The sequence below is a fragment of the Perissodus microlepis genome, chromosome 11 (genome assembly GCF_051167445.1).
Source record: "Perissodus microlepis isolate ML-2025 ecotype Zambia chromosome 11, ASM5116744v1, whole genome shotgun sequence".
NCBI lineage: Eukaryota > Metazoa > Chordata > Actinopteri > Cichliformes > Cichlidae > Perissodus > Perissodus microlepis.
The window spans coordinates 30,363,593-30,384,568 of NC_140471.1; the positions used below are offsets into that span (position 1 = coordinate 30,363,593).

Here is a 20,976-nt window from a genome sequence, read left to right on the forward strand (position 1 = left end):
TGTGCAGCCTCGATAGTGCAGATTTATTTTAGGATGAGACGTACATGAAATGCTTACCCTACTGAGATGGATTCCAGATATCAGAGACAGGAGGATGAGGATGACCCCGCCCCACACTCCAATTTAAAAGATGATAGAGCCCATTGTGGCATGGCCATTATAAGTTTTTAAACCCTGTCATAATTTCTTTCCAGGCTATTTTTTATTTTTAAAAACAAAAGCCAACTTTAAAATTACTTTTTAGGACCAGCGCTTTTCCTAGCCAAGACTTAGCCATTAGGTGGTGCTTGAAGTTGCCAGAAAGCTTACGAAGCCAATTAAACCTGTTGACAGGTTTTATTATACTTAAATTATGTGGGTAAACTTATTGAGCCATTACAAATGCTTCCTAAGGACAACAACCACACACACACATTTAATTACTTTTATTGGATGGAAGCATTTCCAAGGACAGAACAAAAACATTGATTTATTAGCAGTAGTGGATCTTTTGCAACATTCTAGTGTCCAAAATGATTGAAACCTCTGAACCCCTGACCGACTCTGCCGTAAAAGTTATTTAGTAATAAGCATTTATTTCCCCCCCTTTTTAAGAGGAATCACTTTTAAAGAATTCATTGCAGGCGACAGTCAGTGCAGCGACCAGACCAACAAACTCCTGGAAGTCCACCACACCATCCTTATTGTCATCCAGTTCACGCATAATCTTCTCCACCACACAAGCATCATTGGGGCCCTAAAAGGGGAGCAACAAGTTTAGTTTCCCCAAGTGCAAATCTTAATGATGGAGCTGGTCATCTTTAATTTGCATAGTCTGGAAATAACTTCTACTTTAGACATAGTCATGTTCTCCTCATTTGCCCAGGTACCAACTTGTTGGCCAACATTATAGAGTTGAAAAAAGCAAATAAAATACTTTTTCCTCAAAATATAGCTGAAACTGAGAAACCATCAGGTTCGTTTGGAAATTACCATGGCGATTTACCTTTGTTAAAACTTAAAATACATTAAAATTATACATTATTCAGGTCAGCTTCAGAAAGGAGGAAAAAAAAAAAAAAAAAAAAAAAAAAAAAAAAAAAAATTGATTAAGCAACAGATACTTACTTCCAGAAACTCTCCAAGTTCATTCTTTAACAAATTCTTCAGCTCCAATTTAGTGAGCGTGTACTTGTCACCTTCTTTTCCAGAATACTTGTGGAACACATCAATGAGGTCCACCATTGCTCCTTTCAGATTGGCACTCATTTTGCAGTTCTAAACATCAGAAGAGGGAAGGATAAATTAACCACAAAAGAGATTATTCCAAACATGGAATATACCATTTAGATTTAGAGCAGGGAGGACCAGCCATCATTGATATACAGATACAAAGAGTGACTAAAAGTCATTCAGTTTCTATAAAAGCTTAAGAGAAACCTTTCATTACAATTGTTTTAATACACTGGCACTCAGATTGGGATGATTCCAGCAAAACCAAATTAGAAAAGGAATGAAGCAAAACAGTTTCACACACTTACTGTGTAATCATAGAAAAACTCAGGTTACATGATTGTGTTTCACTTCCCTCCCTGCATTGTTATTTCTCAATGACAGAGAAAGATTGGTGCTTATGGTGGTATGGACATTTTTTGGCAGAGCATGGCTTACGGTTATTTGTACAGTGGACTATAGCCAGAATCAGATTACATTTTGTAGATTAAAAGGGCAAGTACTCAAACCAGTGGCAAGCTGGACTCACTGAGTAGTCCCCCCACACACACACACTTTTTTTTCAAGACAAAAAAAAAAAAAAAAAAAAAAAGGGGGCAAAACACACCAGGGCAAAACACACACACGCGATGAGGGACCACTTCTTGGTTAGGCGTGTTGATTCTATATCATATGGCACTGCTGGGGAAGCATGATGTCTCATGAAACAATATATATTTCAATTGCTGAAGCCTGCTAATATTGGTGCCAAACAGAATACATAGAGGAGAATGCAGCATGGTAACCAGACAGGTCTAGTGTCTAACCTTATACCAGCCTTTCACTATCAGAAACCTGAGAAGCCTATACAGGAGAGCAGTTTCATTTCACACACCCCTCCTCACAAACCAGTAGAAGACAAAAGCCAGACCCCCTCCAGGACAGGTCGCACATACAGTAAGATAAGTATAGATTTTGCTCTTGGTTGCATTACATTATATAAATAGCCTTTAACCTCAGATTAATTTTAGAGTATGGTCTTATTTCCATCATCAAAACTATTAGATGATATTTTAGCCTACATGAAGAGCAACATGTTTCTCATGAGCTATAGTGTATGTGAGAGATTGTGTGAATATCTACAGTTTGCAAAATCACTTCTCCAAATGATGTGGCATCAGATTCCCCTAATTATTCTCAATGATTGCTGTTAATCATTTATTCCCAGCATGATCAGGGAGCTAATTAAGTCTTTGAATGTCAAATGAGAAGCTGGTGTTAATTAACTGCGACTCCAACTACAGCACAAGTAGTTCTACAAAAAAAATAAAAAAATCCTTCACACTACCACTGCAGATCAAAACAATGGAGGAAAAAGAAAAGCAAAAGATCAGTAACTCACCTGGACAGTGACACTTAACAGGTTCTGTTGAAAGTAGATCAAATTGAGCTCTCGCCACAGCTCTCACCTCATTACTTATAGCGACTCTCACCTGTGTGCAAATGACCCTTAATCAGATAGGCACCTCCCTCTGAACAGCATCATCAGCGCTTTCACCATTGAACTGGAGTGCCATTAAAGGCAACAACCTCAGCTCTTAGAACTTTGCAGGACAAACACCACTCACTCTTTTTCCTAACCTTATATAGTTATGTTGCAACAGGGATTAGTTACAAATTAAGTTGATACTCAAATGGTTAGTGAGGGTACATGTGTTTATATGTAATTCAGGGTATGCTATATTATATATACCAGTTATGTATTAATGTTGCATTAGAAGCACAAATATTACTCGAGTGCAACTTGAAAAATCTATAGAAAAGGTTTTTCAGTTTCCATTTTAAAATGCCTACAAATATCCCTGATTTCAGCCTAAAAGCTGAAAATTTGTTAATCTGAAACAACCAAAATTAAAATCAGCAACATAAAGAATAAAGCAAATTGGCTGTAGTATTCCTCCTCTTTTCCTCTCCGGGGTCTTGTGTAAGCTTATCAAGCATGACTAATGCTTTTTTAAATATCATTTGCAAGTCAGATATTGATTGTATTTGAATGACAGCTCGACTTTTGCAGAAATACAAATTAAATGCGGGTCAGGTTGTTAGGAGTTGATTTGCATCAGTATCTCCTGGTAGCCTGTGTAATGCCAATGCTTTTTGCATGCTAGTTAAAAATTTACCAAACCAACTTGCATTTGGTATCTACAGCAACAGTTTTTTAAAAAAGGTCGTCTCTGGTCTGAGACAGCAGGTGAGACCAGACTGGCCTTTTATTTTTGGTGTGAAGAACATACTACTTGGAGATTAAACACTCTGTGTTTCGTGTGGGGGAATAAAACCATCCATTGTCGATTACTCATAAAAGCTGTTCTAAAAAATGTGCCTATAGTGATCACTCTTTTGCCAAATGAAACTAAATATGTTTTTATTCATTCATTTCAACATCTGCACAGTATGAATTATGAATGACCAGCATTATACAAGACATTAAAATAAGGCACTGCATTATTTTAGAGAATGTATAATATGACTCTTCATGAAAAACAAACATGTCCTTCATTTGTGGTTTAATACAAAAACACTTGAAGTCTCTATAGACTGCATGTTAACATTACTTATACACATATGCAGAGGGAAGTAAAATATATGAGCTTACTCCCAGTTAAAAAAAACTGGTAAATGGGTGCACATCACACCTTAGCTGTGTGGTGTCACATTTCTGCTTAAGTTCAAGGGGGTCATCTACTGGCCATTTTCAAACTTTGTTATTGCCCACATATGTAAGTAAGCAATTACAATTACCATTAATAGTAAAACCAATATCAGTTAAGTCATTTTTAAAATAAAAGTTAAATTAATAAAAAAAAAACAGTTTTAAAAAAAGTTAAATTTAAAATGGCCCAACATGAATCAAGTCAGAGCACAGCAAAAAGAAATAACGCTGCTTTTTTTTTTTTAAATCAAAGTATTACATTACTGAATCCAAATGATTAAAAATAGTATTAAGGTAGACATGATGACTCAGTATTTAGAACAAAAACCTTCCATCACAAACAATATGTAACAAACGTACATTCACATTTATCAACTGGCAAAACCATTTTTGCCATTTTTTCTTAATCATACAACAGCTTTTATTTTATTTAAAGCATGTGTAAAGACAACTAAATCTAACTTCATTCAGGCACTGGACATGTATCTGCTATCTGTCTGTACAACTCATTCTAATTCCCTTAGTTATATTATACCTGGTGACAATGATAACACTGAAAACTGAACAAATATTTGATAAACATTAGCTATTATATGAAACAGTGATTCATACAGGACCCAATGAAAGTATGACATGTGTCAAGTGAGCAATCTCTGTGAGTGTGCTTTTGCAATGTATGCCAAGAGCAAAGCTAATAGTAACTCATGAGGGATGGATTTAGGAATAAACAGAACAGCAAGCACACAAGTTCAGACTGACATTTGGCAGTAACTTAAATTGGTGACTACCTGTGTCCAGTATTCACTAAAATAGGAATAGTATTCAGCTTGAAACACATTGAATATTACACTGAAAACTTCAAAATGACTAGTGCTGATACAAACACTGATTGATGGAGCATTACCATTCTCCAGTTTCTAAGCTTTTGCTCTACAACTTGATATCGCTTGTATTGTTACTATATGGTTTCATTTGACTCGGCTTGATCTGAGTTTGAACATTCATGATCTCATACCTCTGAGGGCCAAGAATGTAACAGTGCACAGTCCTTTCACAGTGTGGCACCTGTCACCATGGTTTGCTGGGACCTTGCTTGTTATCCAGAGTGCAACATGGGAGATCTCATGTGAGCCGGCCTTTCAGCGCCTGTCAGCAGGGCACCTGGCCTGAGACACTGAGGGAAAGTGAAGCAGAGGCCATCAGCTCAGCTGTCAGGGATGACATGACAGGCTGCCTTGGGCAGACAGATTGTTGGGCAGGGGTTGTTTGTTTTTTCTTTGTTATCACAATGAGAGGCTGTATTTTGCTCCCTTGTTGGCATAGCCCAAACAAAAAGGTTACTTGAGGGGAGGTCTTTACTGAGAAAATACTGAGAAAGGCATTTGTTTAATAGTTCTTTTTAATTAATGGCTAAAATGCCACCAGTGGTATTTGATTTAATGGCTCTTCATTTGCTTCATTTGTGGGTTCTGCTTCTTTTTCCACAGTCATCTTATCTTCTTCTGGCACCCTTTCTTCAATAGGGGGACCAATCACAGATATTCTTCCCGCAGATAGGGTTCTTCTCTTAACACTGTTTGCCCGCTCTTGGGTTGTTGGCTTTCCAAGAACACTCCTCAGCTGTGCCCAGAAAAATGCCTGCTGGTTAACCTGCTGGGGCCACTCCAGGTATGTCTTTGTACTCAGCATCTTCTTGAGCTTGCAATACTTGCTGGGTAAGGAGTTTGGATCAATAGGCTCCTTAACCACTAAGATGACATCACTGAAGGTTTTTCCCATTGCTCTCTGCTGAGCAAAGTACAGCTCATAGTTGCACCACTCACTGTTAACGAAGTGCCGTGAGAGAATAAACATTACCTAGGAATAAAGAAAACAACAGAAAGGAAATTATTATAGGGTCTCTACCTTATGCCTTCCTACCAATTTCCAAACAACAAAGATGAGATGCTGAACAACAGGGCAACTATATTCATCAACCATTTAGCATAACTCATATCACTATTACTTACTTTTTTAGACTTTTAAGACTCAGTATTCCAACAGTCAACAAATTGTCAGGCAAGTTTTGAGATGATGTTATCATCATTTATAATTGCAATGTAGGTTAAAAAATGAGAAGTGCCAAGGAGAAGTGGCAACTACTGAACCAGGTGACTATAAGCTATTTTGTTTTGCCTTTGAATGAACAAAATTATGTGAAAATGACACACACTTCCACTGAGTGATGTTGCCATAGATCAACTGACTAAAACTGTAGCTCCTAAAATAAAATGTCCAAGATAATTAGGTTTTGCTTTGTGTTGTTTCTCATTTTGCAAGACTTTAATTTACTGTAACTTTTAATGTGCTGGTGTGTAGTGGGGTCTTTTTACTACATAATACATTTTAGTACCTTACGACTGCTTTCAATATTCTCAATGATGTTATCAATGATCCACTTTCCAGGCATGAAGTCCCTCTCATGAATGCATAGACGATAGGGGTTCGTGTTGTTCTCCAAACAGGGTAAGAGCTGGTGCCTCACCCAGTCAGCATCTGAGTGACTGTAGGATATGAAGGCATGGTAGGTAAAAGTTTCCAGATCACCAGCTGCTTTCTCCTTGTGAGCTCGGTATTTAGCCCTGATGATCTGGTATGTTGCTTTAGTGTACCATGGGAGGTCAAAAATATAGCAAATCAGCATAAGTATTAAGATCACTGCTGTGGTGGTTGCAACACAGATGATGATAACCAGTCTGATGTCACATGCTACATGACCCGGAAAGTATTTGGCTATGACTGTGTTGAGCAAAGCCTCTGGGTGGTAACACTTGTAGTTCTCAGGCCAGTTTGTGAGGTTTACCTTTCCTTTTGAAATCGTGTCCTGGATGAAAGCATGAAGCTCACATGTACAATGATAAGGATTGTTCCCTGCCTGAAGTTGAGACAACTGAGGCATATCTTCAAAGGATTTTTTGCTAATTAGGCCAAATGAATTCCCATCCAAAGCTAGCGATTGCAGTGATGCACTTTCCCATTTAGATGGGATGAATTTAATTTTATTCCCACTCAGTAGAAGGGTTTTGAGGTTGGTGGTTTTCTCAAAGTAGTTCATGTCCAGCTGGTCCAGATCACAGTAGGACAGATCCAAGTACTGTACTGTGGTTGGTAGACAACTGAGAGCTTCACCTACAAAGTTATTATGGTGAGCAATAAACTTGGTGATCTTTTGTTTCCAGACACAATTTTGGCTATCTTTAGCAGATCCTAATTTGTTGTAGCTGAAATCCAAAACCTTAAGCTCCTGGAATTCTTTTGTGAGGGACGATAAGTCTTTTAAGCTGGTCAACTCATTGTTGCTTGTGTTGAATGTATGAAGATTCGGCATGGTGTTCTTGTAATCGCATCGCTGGTTGAATACAAACTCATTTTTTAGTCGATTATTGGAGACATCTAGTAATTCCACACCGTTCATCTCAACCCATGAATCACAGGGTGCAGAGTTGAAATACACATGTTGAATAGACAGTTGCTTAACTTTCTTGAACCAGGTGAAACGCCAATCAAATCGTAGCACATCAGGATTGCTGATATACCTACAAGAAACAGAGATATTTAGTTTGCGTATTTTTGTATGACCTTAGTAGTGAGCTTCACATTCATGTAATTTCACTTTGTAACAAGGTATTGAATTATAACTATAACAAAATACTTGTCAAACCCACTATTTCATAGCATCATCTTCTTGTGCAGCTCTACCGTATTTAGTGCAGCTGCTGTTTTTGGATCATTAATTTAAAGCCCTGTTATGTTCCTTTATAGTCATGCCCTATGTTGCGCTGCACAACCTTGTGACTAAAATTGCTTGTTTAAGTATAACCATAATTTACAAGATGAAAATCACAAAATCACATTTTACGGTCCATTAGAATAGAATAGAATTCAACTTTATTGTCATTGCACATGTCACACGTACAAGGCAACGAAATGCAGTTTGCATTCATCCAGAAAGTGCTTAGTAATAATATAGATATATTACAAAAATGGGTCTATTATGGGTATGTTGCAATGTACACGGTATGAAGGTATGTTATGAATATGCTATAACTATAAGTATGTACAGGCTGTAGTGAGTGTACAAGCTATGAACAGGCTATAAATATGAAACTATACAGAAATATGAACTATACAAGTTATAAACAGTTGTAAACAGTTGTAGAACTATAGTTATTATTGTACAGAATTATGCAGTAGTGCAGTTTAGATCAGTGAGATGTGTAAACTACTGTTAGAGCAATCTTGTAGGACACCAAAATACTCACCAAAGATCCAGTTTATCCAGTACAAGGTCTGTGATGCTGGAACTTGCACTACTATCAACAAATGTTGGCGAACGGGCAAAGTCAATGTACTGAAGTCTTAATCTTTTGATGCTGGTTGCTTGTAAATTGATTAAAGCCATCCTTATAAGGTTCTCATTGAATTTTCCTCTGTGAAAGATGAGTTGCTTGGCTTTAATGTGTTTTAAACCCTGAAAAATGTCCTCCTGTCCCATGTAGTATGTGAATTCAAAGAGGTTACGAAATTGAATGACTGTGAATGTTTTGTTAGCTAGGTCCTGTAGCATATGAACAAGAGCATTTGGGTGTTGGTCTATAGCCATGTCAAAGCCCATCTGACTTGTCTGAATGACTTCTAAACTTCCAGGCTCATAGTAACAGAGGTGGGAGGAACATTTAATAGCAAATCCTTGGAGCTTAAGGTTCTTCAGGGGCTGAAAATCTTTTTTTTTTAGACCCATCACCAAAGGGCCGCCCATAGAGAGAACCTGGAGTCTGGAAAGTTTGGAGAAGCAGTCAGCCAAAGTTGCATTTATATAAAGGTTATTAGACATGTAGAGCTCTTTTAGATTAATGAGAGGTGTCAGAGCTCTGGCAGGAATTTCCTGCAGGGAGTTATTGAAGATGTCAAGATACTCCAAGAGTGTGTTGTTTCTGAAGGCATCATTGTCAATGTATGAAATGTTATTGTACTGAAGCTTGAGGATACGAAGCTTAGGGAGGTGGAAAAGGTCATCAGCATAAACAGCTTGAAGTTTATTATAGGAGAGGTCTATTTCTTCAAGTGTGGGTGGAAATTGTCTCCATGGGATACTGTCAAGCTGTCTTCCCAGACAATCTGCAGATCGGTCAGAGTTGTAGATCTGACAGAGTCTTTCCTCAGTGTTGGTAGTGGGGAGTGAAGATGGAGTTGGGAGTGTGAGAGCTCCAAGAAAGAGACCACTGAAATGGATCAACTTCCAAATCATTGTTTTAGACCTGGAAATGAACAAGATCAGGCAAGATTATCAAAACATTTTATTGACTTTCGTAGACAGTAAATGCCAGATACACGTAATATTTTGATTAACATTTCATTAAACATTAACATTAATGCTTTCAGTAGAAAATTCTCATTCAGATTTTATTCTGTGTTGGAGTGCTCTTTTAGGCTCCCTGCTTTCCCTCAATCCCCTTTCCTGTATTTCTTAGACTTCTTCTGTACTTTAAAAAACAAAAAAACAAAAATTTCATGGCTTCAGGTCTCTTTGCAATTTTCCTTGTTTTCACTTAACTGAATTGAGGGCATAAAAAATCCAAGTAAACTGAATCCAAAAATTTTAGATGTGATTGAGTAGTAAGCATAGCAGACAGACAGACAGACAGACACACACACACACACACACACACAAACACACACACATTATTGACCGACAATAATGCAATGGTATAATGGATGGTCCCGACAAGTACAGTGGCATGCCAATTTTTCTGTCCTCACAAAGATGTCTAAACATGTACACACACACATGCAAGTATATAAATCAGAGAAAAATGTGTACTTTTGAAATTGCATTATCAGTGTTGGGCAAAATTGTGACACGTAACAGTACACCACTTCTACAAAACAGTAAACAAAACCAACGTTTAATTCCTGTAAGATGCATGAATGCAACACTTTTTTCTGATATATTTAATTTCATAATTTCCTGTTGGGTTATAAGTGTGTCTGGCAGTCACTGATTTCTAGCTTCTTTTCAGGTTAAGCTGAACTAGAAACCGCATACATCACTGCATTTATTGAATGCACTCAGGCAGCAAAACTGCATTTAAAAAGACATTAGTTTCATCCATTTACAATATACATTTCCACTGGTCCCTCAGTAAACATCAACAACGGCAACTTTGTCATTATACAGCACTTACCCTGTGAAGTCTACCTTTCTGCTAAGGGCTGGTAATGCAGACACTTTCAAATTCTCCTCCCCTTTTATAGTAGTAGCTCAAGGTTACACATTGTTTGTGCCCCCACGTGAAAGCTTTATAACGCTCATAAAACAATGTTGTTTTATCTATTCCAGAATTGATGTGAGTTGAATAAACAATTCTACATGGATATGGCTAGTGTAGAAAAACATTGTTGCCCTGTTTATTTTAGATAATTGTAGGTCATTATACTGTATTAGAGCACTGTCTGTTCATTTGTGACAGTCTGGATAGGAAAAAAATATATATATCATCATCCTGTCAAACATAATTTTTGTTTAATTAATTGACTCAGCTACATCTAACAGATTGATGGTGCATGATAAACTCATGCGTTAATTTCTGAATTATATTTCTGGCAGAAACATAAATAAAAAATACAAATGTATAATTTATCCACAAATATATTCATTGGGGAAATATAATTTCTCATAACATTCCACTGACATTTGAGTCAGTTACTCATCATTTCTAATTATTCATGTGAATGAGCGAATTAACATATTGTTCTAGGGGAAAAAGTGTCACATGACAGATGAGTTCTTTGAATCAATATCTGTGTTTGTTACTTTGGCAATCTTCTTCCTTATTTGTCAGTTAAACATTGTATGGGAAGTAACACAACAGTAATACTGTTTAGCTATATGACTTGGGCCTCAGTGGACAGCTGTTCCTGGAAATTGACAGTAGATTAGAAAAACATCAATAACATTTACTTAGTAAGACACATCACATAAAGGCACTGTTGTAAAGTAATGTTTTCCGTGTAAAGCAGCTGTGGTACTTTGCATTATCAGTATTATACTAATATTATAACAATGCTAATTTTGTCTTAAACGATTTGAAATGCAATCATATGCCACGAGACAATGTTTTCATTTTCCATTTATTTTGGTCATTTTAATGCCAAGTTCAAGTTTAACCCCAAGTTGGCACCAAGTCTTTCAGATCATTTGCCAGATATCACTAAAAAAAAATATTGATAGTGTTAATATTTTCATTTCAATTGTGATTTTAATAGTGTGAAATTGTGAAATACAATTTTTACTTTAAGTGGACATGGTTAATGAATACCCATTCATGGTATGTGAAAATGAAAGACCTGCCTGTTGCAGGACTATTAATAGGTAACTGTTTAACCATCAAGGTCAAAACTTAGATTTTCTTAGATATCTGTATTCATCTAATGATAGTTTAAGGGAATATGCAAGATTCTGTTGTATCACTTTTTGAGTAGACTATTGTCCCATATATGTTTTCCTTCAAGCTTCAGTGGCCTAAAGCATTTGTAGAAATTGTGACTTCTCTGCATCTGAAGCAGGGACTGGGGAGTAAGTGTAGGTGGACTGATGGGTGAAAAAAATATCAAAAAATTATAGATCATTTTTTGGTCAACTAGTGAATGTGATGTCATTTAACTGTGATTTAATCTTAGCTAACTACCAAACTCTTGCCTATTAACGGACCATGCAAGATCTTTCTTTGATCCCATGTGTTGTCTTGTGATAACTCCATCAGGGTTCAGAAGCACCTATCTGCATTCCTCTTGTTTTTTCTCTTTACATTTATCTTTTGGTTTGTAGGCCTGCCTGTGTGATACATAAGTGGTGAATAGTAATGCTAAAATGTGAAAACAATGCTAATCCAGACAAAACATAAACTCATGTCATTCACCAGCTGCTCTTGTATATAATGGAGCAAAAACAAATTTTGACTGTACATGCAATTTAATTTAGTTTAGTTACACTGGCCATACTTTATATTGATTGCCTAAATGTAGATATGGAACACAGCAGCAGAAGTCATGAGTAGATCGGATGAATCATTTCTATTGCTTATTGTAAGTTGACCTTTCAAGTTGTGGGACTGATGTTTTGTTGGTGGCAGAAATTTCATTTACACATAGCAGCAATTTAAGTCTGATTGTTACCAAATATAATCTGGCTGGTGTGACTGAAATGCATTCAGCATTCATATGTGCCTAGCATTAAGTTAAGAATTGCCCTTCCTCAGATTACTCATCCAGATACAGATCAGTGCACCAGTTGTAAAAGGGGATAGGATTGCAAAAACATTAGAGTAGTCAGCAACTCCCACAGTGTAGTCTCAGATAGCTTTATCTTGTGGTTGTTAGGCATAAATCTAAACAACAAGAGGTCATTTTGCAGTCAATAGGATGGTTTAATCAAGTTTTATTTTAATTAGAACAACCTAAAGGTCAAGACTTTTTGATCTGTGTGACCTGTTGTGCTGTCATCTTCACACATTGCCTTGCATCATTTTCTCCCTCACAAACCTGATAAATTCACTGCTTCTTTTAGGCATTTTCTTTTGGTTTCTGTCACTTCCGTAGCTATTCTGCTGTCTCCTACAGAACACTTCTGTTTTGCAAAGTTTTATTTTTTTCTACTGCTGTTGTGTTTTATTCAGCTTCCTTTGCTTTTTATTCAACATCTATTACATTTTGTGTGCCTTTGCAGCATTTTTCTTTTTGTTAGTGTTTCCTCAAGTTCCACTGCATTTGATCTCTCAGGGCCACCGCAGAAAACTAAACTTTTTACCTCAGGCAAATTCCTCATTAATGTTTCCAACAGAGGTAAGCCAAATTGCCACGTTCCTGCAAACACTGAGAGCTTTTAAGTTATGTCTATCAGATTTTATATTAACCAGCAGGTTATGAGCTTCTGTGTTTAACTCCTCTTATGAACCGTACTTTTGTTCTGTGTGACCTCTTGCTGAATTTTTTGTGGTTCTCATGAATGTACAATTCCCACAAGAGAAATGTTTTCTGTTCTGCGGTGTACAGTCTTATCTGTGAAAGGAATCTGCACAAACATGTTGGCAAAGCTGCAGACTTCTCTGTTCAAATTTTTAGTATTATTTTTGTTTGTTTAAGAAAGTCATGTGGTGTGTCAAAATAGAGATGTACGTAGTGCAGTCAAAACACCTACACATAATCTCTTTTGTGTACACAGTATACTATACAAAATCTTTTCAGAGTTAATTATTCTCCCCAGGCTGGCTCACTGCCAGATTCATATAAGACAAGCTGGAATCTCCCCAAGCATGTGAGAAAAAAAAAGAAAGATAATTTGTTATCACCGTTTGTGTCACGTTTAAATTTTATAACTATGACACTGTTTGCATTCTAACTATGACCAAGTGGAAGTGCTCAAATTATCATGGACAACCAAATAAGAAATAAGATGAGTGAATGCTTTTTTCTTTTTTTTTTCTTTGCTTTTGCTCCATAATTGCTGATAAAGGACACCATGTAGCTGCACTGGCTCATCCGGTATCTAAAACAGGTAACAACAGATAAGAGCATAACAAGGACAAGGTTTCCATTTGTTGTTACAAGAAATGAATGGTCTACTTTTTAAAAGATCTTTTGGCAATACTTTAAAGACTAGGATCCAATTGTGTACAGTAATTGAAAGGAGAAATGAGGTTAGTATAAAACTCCTGGAAGAATAAAACCAACAGAAAATACACAAAGATGTGCTCACAACACACCAAACAACTCTAGTTGACATGGTAATATTTTTTAAAGACTGAGCACTAAATTTAACACTGTCAATGAAATAGCATTTGTACTTAGAAATATAAAACACTATATATATATATATATATATATGTATATATATATATATATATATATATATATATATGTGTGTGTGTGTGTGTGTGTGTGTGTGTGTGTGTTAGATATAATATATATGGTATAAGTCTTATACACTTCAGTGTAAAAGAGAGTCTTATTGGTAAATTATCTGTTTGTAAAGTAGTTTACACTTGTTATAGTGCCAGAAAACTCTCTGGTACTCTCTTGTACATAAAGTACCAGAAAGTACCAAAGACAAACTCAGAGAGCATCAGAGACAAACCAGAGACAGTCTTCATTTGACTCGTTTAAGAAGTAATAGCAGAGCTATCTTCTGACCAAAATCTTTACCAAATAAGCCTCAGAGAAAACTAAAAAGAGCATTTCTTCTTTGTAAACAGGACAAATCAATCGAACAGCATGACACCTGCTCTAAGAGTAATATTTATTGCACTATTGTTGTATTAGACTGAGTTAGTATTAATTAGGTCAGCTGACTAAAGTTTATTTGTATCTTTATAGTCCAAATTTGACCGACAATAATGCAATGGTATAATGGATGGAAAAAAGTGAAAAGTTTATAAAAATGTTCCCTTTGGCCAGAAATTCATGAAATGTGCTGTTGTGTTTACTTTTTTGTGTCTTGCATTCACTTTCAAACAAGACAACATACAGATGGTTACTGAATTGTGGGAATTCTTCTATGAAGTTAAATTGCATAATGGTTTTGGATCAAGTCCACATCTATCCATCCATTCTCTTTTGCTTATCCAATTAAGGGTCACGGGGGGCTGGAGCATATCCTAGCTGTTTTAGGGCAAGATGCAGGGTACGCTATAGCAACAGTGCTAGCTACTGCATCACTGTGCTGTCACATGGTTTGCTGCATGTTTTTTTTTAAATTTTCAGTTTACTGTGTGGGTTGTTAGGATTCAAATGCAAGACAAAGGCACACTTGGTAAGAACAGGCTAGCCTATTTATTAATGCTCAACATGAGCAACAGAGCAGCTTGGAGTAAAACCAAAACCACCCCCAAACCCTGGAACTGGACCATAACAGTAAGTTATAGCTTGCTGATAAGAAGGTGATGAATTAATATATTACATTATGAATTAATTTTATTTCTGTATTTATTTCTGTATATTTAACCTAAATGGATGATAAAGTTAATATCAACAAGTCATAGTCTTCTCCTGGTAATATATGATTTCTACAATACAATGTAAGTTTTTGACAAGGGTAGCTATGCACTAAATTAGTAACCAGGTTGCGAAAGACACAGCAAACAGTTCTATCATTCATTAAGCCGCGATATCTCTCTGATATGCATGGAAAGCGTCATCCAGTAAGTGTAAAGATCTATTACTGCATCTGATATTTACCCAGCAGTCAATAGTTGGTGGCAAACAGTTCTTTCATTGACATGTGTTGGCAGTGCTGGGCCCACTGCCCTGATATGACAAATGTATCTGGCAGCAGACTTTTTTCACTGATGAGTGTTCTTTACTCTGGTTTAATGAGGCTGTTTACATGCTATGCACAAACACAGCTGCACTTGGTTGATGATTCTGTTTAAGTTATCATGTTCATCCTCCGCAGGGACAGATGCTGCACATGTTTATGCGCACAGGTTGTTTTTCTATCATATATCAAAAGTTCTTTACCAGCACTGTTGCTGTATAGACAAAGAGCAGTAAGATAAATACAGTAAATGAAATTAAGTTGCTGTTATCTAAACTATCCTCAAAAGCACTTGCTTATCGTCTTCTCACTTTGACTCTGACAGTTACTTTTTTAAAGAAACCGCTTGCTGTGAAAGTTGTTTTCAAGAATCACGACTTTCCTGTAAGAATTTCCAATAAAAGCTTTCTACCATAACGGAGGCAGATAGGAAAACTTGAACAAATACCAGCAAAAACAGCTTACTAACTAGACACTTCTAGAGGGAGAAATGCCAAAGAAGGGTGAGCTGAAGAACTAAATCACAAATTATACAAACAGTGAAAAACATCCAATTCATTAACAGATGACTGGGAATAAACATGGCAGGAATGACTCTTTCAGAAGGGAAATGTCAAGTTAAATCACAAAGCCTTTGTATATTCCTATCAGCATCCCTCAAACTAGGAAAAGAAAAGTAATAACAACAATTATTCAAACTTAATACAGCTTTGTTACAACACACATTTAGATTTAGAAGAACAGAAAAAGCATTCTAGTAAATGCTAAATATTTGATAGTCACAATTTGATAGAAGTAACACCTGTGCTTGATGAGACAAATTCTTTCTATTGCCACACGACAAGTAAAGAAAAAAAAGAGTGTGATGCTATATTGGGGCGTTAGAGCAAAACAGAACAAAAGTATTCTGGAGAGTCTTGAATAATTACTAAATCATTACAGTCTGCTCTGTTCAAATCAATACTCTGGTCAGGAAAGCATTAAAGAAAACAATACGAACTTTAAATTCTGCTTCCGTGTTTCACTGCTAGTGCTCTCCAGTTGCACATGCTCGCTCAATGTTGTGGTAAATTACTACATTCAAGTGGAACATAACAATTGCAGATGTTATTAGTCACACCCAACAAATCAAAGCATCCACCACGTAAAAGCTCTATTAAACAGGATAGTGTGGGTAGATTTGTGTTTTGTTTAAGTGCTTTGGTTTTAGGCATTTTAAGGAGGAGCTTACAAACAAAGAGCAAGAGGGATTTAAAATGAATTCTGTCTTATTGCAAAACCCAAACTGAAAAACTACTCAGCAAAAAGAAATGTGTGCTGTCTCAGTGGCATTTGACTCCACCTATAAGCCCTTGTTTTGTGTCCTATTAATGCTGCCAGAGAATGAGTAATCAATGAATGGTCATATTCAGTGACTGACTAAAACCAGGCACTGAATATGACATGAAACATATGAAAAAAATATCAAAGTAATGTCACTAACTAGCAAAGGACTGATGAAAATCTTATTGTTTACTAAAGAAGCTTCCTTTTAACTGAAGTAGCCCTAGAGTGATCCAGCACTCTGGGGATTCAGGGGTTCACTTTAGTTCATTGAGCAGCTTCCATTGTTGCTTTCTAAAGACATAAATGTGTGTATATGTATGTGTGTGACAACAACACACAAGCACAGAATGCTGCTTTGTAGTAAATGTTCCCTGTTGAGAAACATGATAATTGTGTTCTTGTCAAACATCTTGATCATATCTTTATATAAGTCATAAAATATGCAATAACATTTTAGATATTGCCATGAAAATTGACATTAATTATAAAGATAAAATAGTAGCTATGTGATAATTTTACTTTCCCCCATAGAGATAAAATCTGATTACAATGAAAAACTAATTAGATACAGTGGGAAAAGGGAGGCAGCTGCAGTAGGGCAGAGCTGCAGCACTCACATGTACTGCATTCATCGTCTCTAAGCTGCTGCAGTATCAGTGGGCACAGGTCCACTACTGCATCAACTATTATATCTGCTCAGGATGAGCTTCTCTGGTACGGTGTACATTTTAGGACATCGTCAGGTCTCAAGAAAAAAGTTGTCAGGTATCAGACAAAAAAATGTCAGGTCTCAGTTCTCAAGAAAAAAGTTGTCAGGTATCAGACAAAAAATTGTCATGTCTCAGTTCTCAAGAAAAAAGTTGTCAGGTATCAGACAAAAAATTGTCAGGTCTCAGTTCTCAAGAAAAAAGTTGTCAGGTATCAGACAAAAAATTGTCAGGTCTCAGTTCTCAAGAAAAAAGTTGTCAGGTATCAGACAAAAAAATGTCAGGTCTCAGTTCTCAAAAAAAAAAGTTGTCAGGTATCAGACAAAAAATTGTCAGGTCTCAGTTCTCAAAAAAAAAAGTTGTCAGGTATAAGACAAAAAAATGTCAGGTCTCAGTTCTCAAGAAAAAAGTTGTCAGGTATCAGACAAAAAATTGTCAGGTCTCAGTTCTCAAGAAAAAAGTTGTCAGGTATCAGAACACAAGGTACCAGACAGAGAGAAAATCTTCCTGCAGGTGGCGGTGTTGTCCCACCCAATGACTGTATAAAAGATGGACGACACGACAGCTCCCCAAAAATGAAGCCAAAACGTCTCTATCGCCCCCTGGTGTCTGGCTGCAGTATATACGTCATAAACCCCGCCTCCTCCATGTTAGCGGATGGGACTGGGGTCAGACTAAAATAAATTTATTCTCCTGAGATAATTTTTTCCAAAGATTCTTTCTTTTGTTATCAATAGTTCTCATCACGCTGATTGATGTTCAAGGGGTCTCCTCTCCCATAAGTTTGATTCTAATTCCTACCGCGGTGATGTTAAATTGGGGTGAAACGTCATCATAACAGCTTTGACTGGCAGCTGCAGTCACGGAGAAACTTGCGTATCTCTGTTCGGGAATAGCAGATAGAACGTAGGCTCTGAGAGGAGGGCCAGCGTTTACGCTTCGAAAACACGACCGAGTGTTTTAACCTGACAGCCTGAGGTGTTCTTCAGTAAACTGGACTACCCGACAGAAGGACCCGAGGCCCTGCTGCACTTTTTCGGTAAGTTAAACGTGTTTGTCAGCTAATCCGTAACTACCGTCCTTAGCTCGGTCCTGAGACCTAGCTAGCTAAGATGAGGACTCGGCTGTCAGGGTTCGTTTAGCTAATCTGTGCAGGTGAATGAATTTACACCGACTAAAGAAATCAAGAGAAACGCTCCGGGCTACTCAGTCACTAATTACTGTTACTGTACTTTTATTACAAGTATTATACTGTAAAAGCAACAGGCTGCATCCTGCTTCAGCTCCTGTGGAGAGCTGAATATTAAATATGTGCAAACAACAGCATGTTTTCAGTCTCTTGCCACATCTGTAAAGACAATAACTTAAAAAAAAAAAAAAAGCTTGTACCTTGTAGCTCCTCATTAATCAGGAACTATGGATTAAAGTACTGTAGTGTACTGTAATACTGAAAAAAATGTAAGAGAACAACTTCAGATCCTGAGTGTGTGAGGACAGAAGAATCAGCTTTATTTCAATTTTGAGGGATAAAATTTATATTTGAGTTTGATGGTTCTGTTCTCTTTGTGATTACAGGAGCTGCCCTCAGATTCAGACCTCAGCACCACCCAGTGACAGCAGACAGATCATCCAACATGTTCACATGTTAACTGCAAAATGAACTGATGAAAACAATACAAAGGTTAAAGTACCACATGTGCTGTAGTGAAAGCTGCAGCTGTTTTATTGATAAAGTTAAAGATAAGTATGGGAAGCTATTTTGGCTGGAACACTGTATTGAATTAGAATTACTATCAAGTAGAGGAAGTCCATCAAGTTGACATTTTCCACCCCTTAGATCAACTAGTGAATTTTATGTGCCTACATCTCTTTAGGATCTTGAGCCATGCTACCATTCTAATATATTCTAATTCTAATATAACAATTAGAATTGTTATTCAACATTTAGAATGTGCTGAAAGATTGGAACCACAAGTGATCCAGGTAGATTGTTTTAAATGTTAAGAGACAAAACAAGCTTGAAATAGACATGAAAACAATATGTTTACACTCACCTCATGTTGGACAGGCTCAGGTCTTCCTTAGCTAGACTTTTCATAACACATTCTAACCTGTTCTGTTGTCAGTGCTTAGTGAGAAGTGACTCACCACTGGATCAGTAAGCTTATGGGCACTCTGTTAGCTCTGCTAGTCTGTATGTGTTTTTGGCCCTCCCTCTCTGTCTGAATCTTTTTCTCTCTCACTCACTCTTCAGTCTTTGTGCATGAGCACGTGTGTGTGTGTGTCGCTCAGGAATGTGGAAAGTAGTTTTTTTTTTTGCCTCAGAGGCTCCACATATTTTTAATCATGTTTGCTATTCTGTAACACAAACATTAGAGCCAGAACTGTTGGGAAATATCAGTTTCATCATAGCCATTACTCTGGTCATGCACATACATTTGATTTTATTTTGTTAAAACCTTGAGATATTGTTTTTTTGTTTGTTGTTTTTTTAATCTAACCCAATAAAACCCACTTAAAAATAAAGGTTGAGTATGTGCTAAGACTATTTTGATAGCGAAAACAAAAAAGTTAAAAATAACAACTGCTGAAAAAAGAAGAAGCATGTCCACGCTGTTCCAAGTTTCAGTGAACACCTCTGCCAAAAACTGCCTGTGTAATTAGACAGGCCCATGAAGATAATCTGTTGGGTGGAGGAATTTCAGTTCATCTCTGCCCTCGGCCATTTTCACAGTTTGGTTGTCTTATTCATTTGTATATTTTATTAGTTATTATGTCATTTCCTCTGTGGGTTTACATCCCTATAAAACTATGAGTGAGGTTTTGTCTCTAAATACAGCAACACTGCAACAAACTGAGAAATATAGGAAATTAGAGCGTGTCCAGAAAGTATTCACAGCACATCACTTATTCCACATCATGTTAAAGCCTTGTTCCAGAATGGAATGAATGATTTTTTTTCACCTCAAAATTCTACACACAATACCCCATAATGACAGTGAAAAAAGTTGCTTAAAATTCCTAAGAATGAATACACACACACACCTACACACACACACACACACACACACACACACACACATATATATATATATATATATATATATATATATATATATATAAAAATTCCCTACTCGCCCCTGTGGGCGGTCAATCCTTCAAGCTCAGGTCCTCTACCAGAGGCCTGGGAGCTTGAGGGTCCTGCGCAGTATCTTAGCTGTTTCTAGGACTGCGCTCTTCTGGACAGAGATCTCCGATGTTGTTCCCGGGATCTGCTGGAGCCACTCACCTAGCTTGGGAGTCACTGCACCTAGTGCTCCGATTACCACTGGGACCACCGTCACCTTCACCCTCCACATCTTCTCGAGCTCTTCTCTGAGCCCTTGGTATTTGTCGAGCTTCTCGTGTTCCTTCTTCCTGATGTTGCTGTCATTCGGAACCGCTACATCGATCAGGGCCATAAGTCAGGCTCGCTAGGAGTTAGGAAGAATGTGAATGTTTAGGTTTTATGACTAGGTGGAGGGGGGCTGAAGCTATAACAATGGGAGGAATGCTCAGATCAGGCGGACACCCTCCCGCGCTCATCTCCCCTCCGGAGGGTTTATGCTCAAAAGTGTTGTATGGAATAATACGATTTGTATGGAATAAAAGATTGTTGATTGAGCATTTATACACCGAGTATTGTCCTT

At 37.1% G+C, this 20,976-nt stretch overlaps 2 protein-coding genes across 2 annotated transcripts; both read right to left on the minus strand.

Annotated features, from left to right (window-relative positions):
* Window positions 1-410: 410 nt before the first annotated feature.
* LOC146378189 (protein S100-A1-like) lies at window positions 411-2,699 on the minus strand. Its single transcript, XM_084944059.1, has 3 exons — window positions 2,594-2,699; window positions 1,108-1,257; window positions 411-736 (listed from the first exon to the last, which is right to left on the minus strand). The coding sequence occupies exons 2-3, from the start codon at window positions 1,246-1,248 to the stop codon at window positions 590-592; spliced, it is 288 nt and encodes a 95-aa protein (XP_084800185.1). The 5' UTR covers window positions 1,249-1,257; window positions 2,594-2,699; the 3' UTR covers window positions 411-589.
* Window positions 2,700-3,644: 945 nt separating this feature from the next.
* Window positions 3,645-19,682, minus strand: tlr18 (toll-like receptor 18). The gene is made up of 4 exons (XM_084944049.1): window positions 19,342-19,682; window positions 8,206-9,201; window positions 6,297-7,479; window positions 3,645-5,761 (listed from the first exon to the last, which is right to left on the minus strand). The coding sequence occupies exons 1-4, from the start codon at window positions 19,383-19,385 to the stop codon at window positions 5,315-5,317; spliced, it is 2,670 nt and encodes an 889-aa protein (XP_084800175.1). The 5' UTR covers window positions 19,386-19,682; the 3' UTR covers window positions 3,645-5,314.
* Window positions 19,683-20,976: the final 1,294 nt, after the last annotated feature.

Coding starts and splice junctions, on each gene's coding strand:
- tlr18 (XM_084944049.1), bottom strand. CDS start 19,385: ATGAAAAGTCTAGCTAAGGAAGACCTGAGCCTGTCCAACATGAG. Junction 7,480..8,205: donor CTGGATAAACTGGATCTTTG/GTGAGTATTTTG, acceptor TGTTTCTTGTAG/GTATATCAGCAATCCTGATG. Junction 5,762..6,296: donor ATATTGAAAGCAGTCGTAAG/GTACTAAAATGT, acceptor CTTTATTCCTAG/GTAATGTTTATTCTCTCACG.
- LOC146378189 (XM_084944059.1), bottom strand. CDS start 1,248: ATGAGTGCCAATCTGAAAGGAGCAATGGTGGACCTCATTGATGTGTTC. Junction 737..1,107: donor AACTTGGAGAGTTTCTGGAA/GTAAGTATCTGT, acceptor CTCCCCTTTTAG/GGCCCCAATGATGCTTGTGT.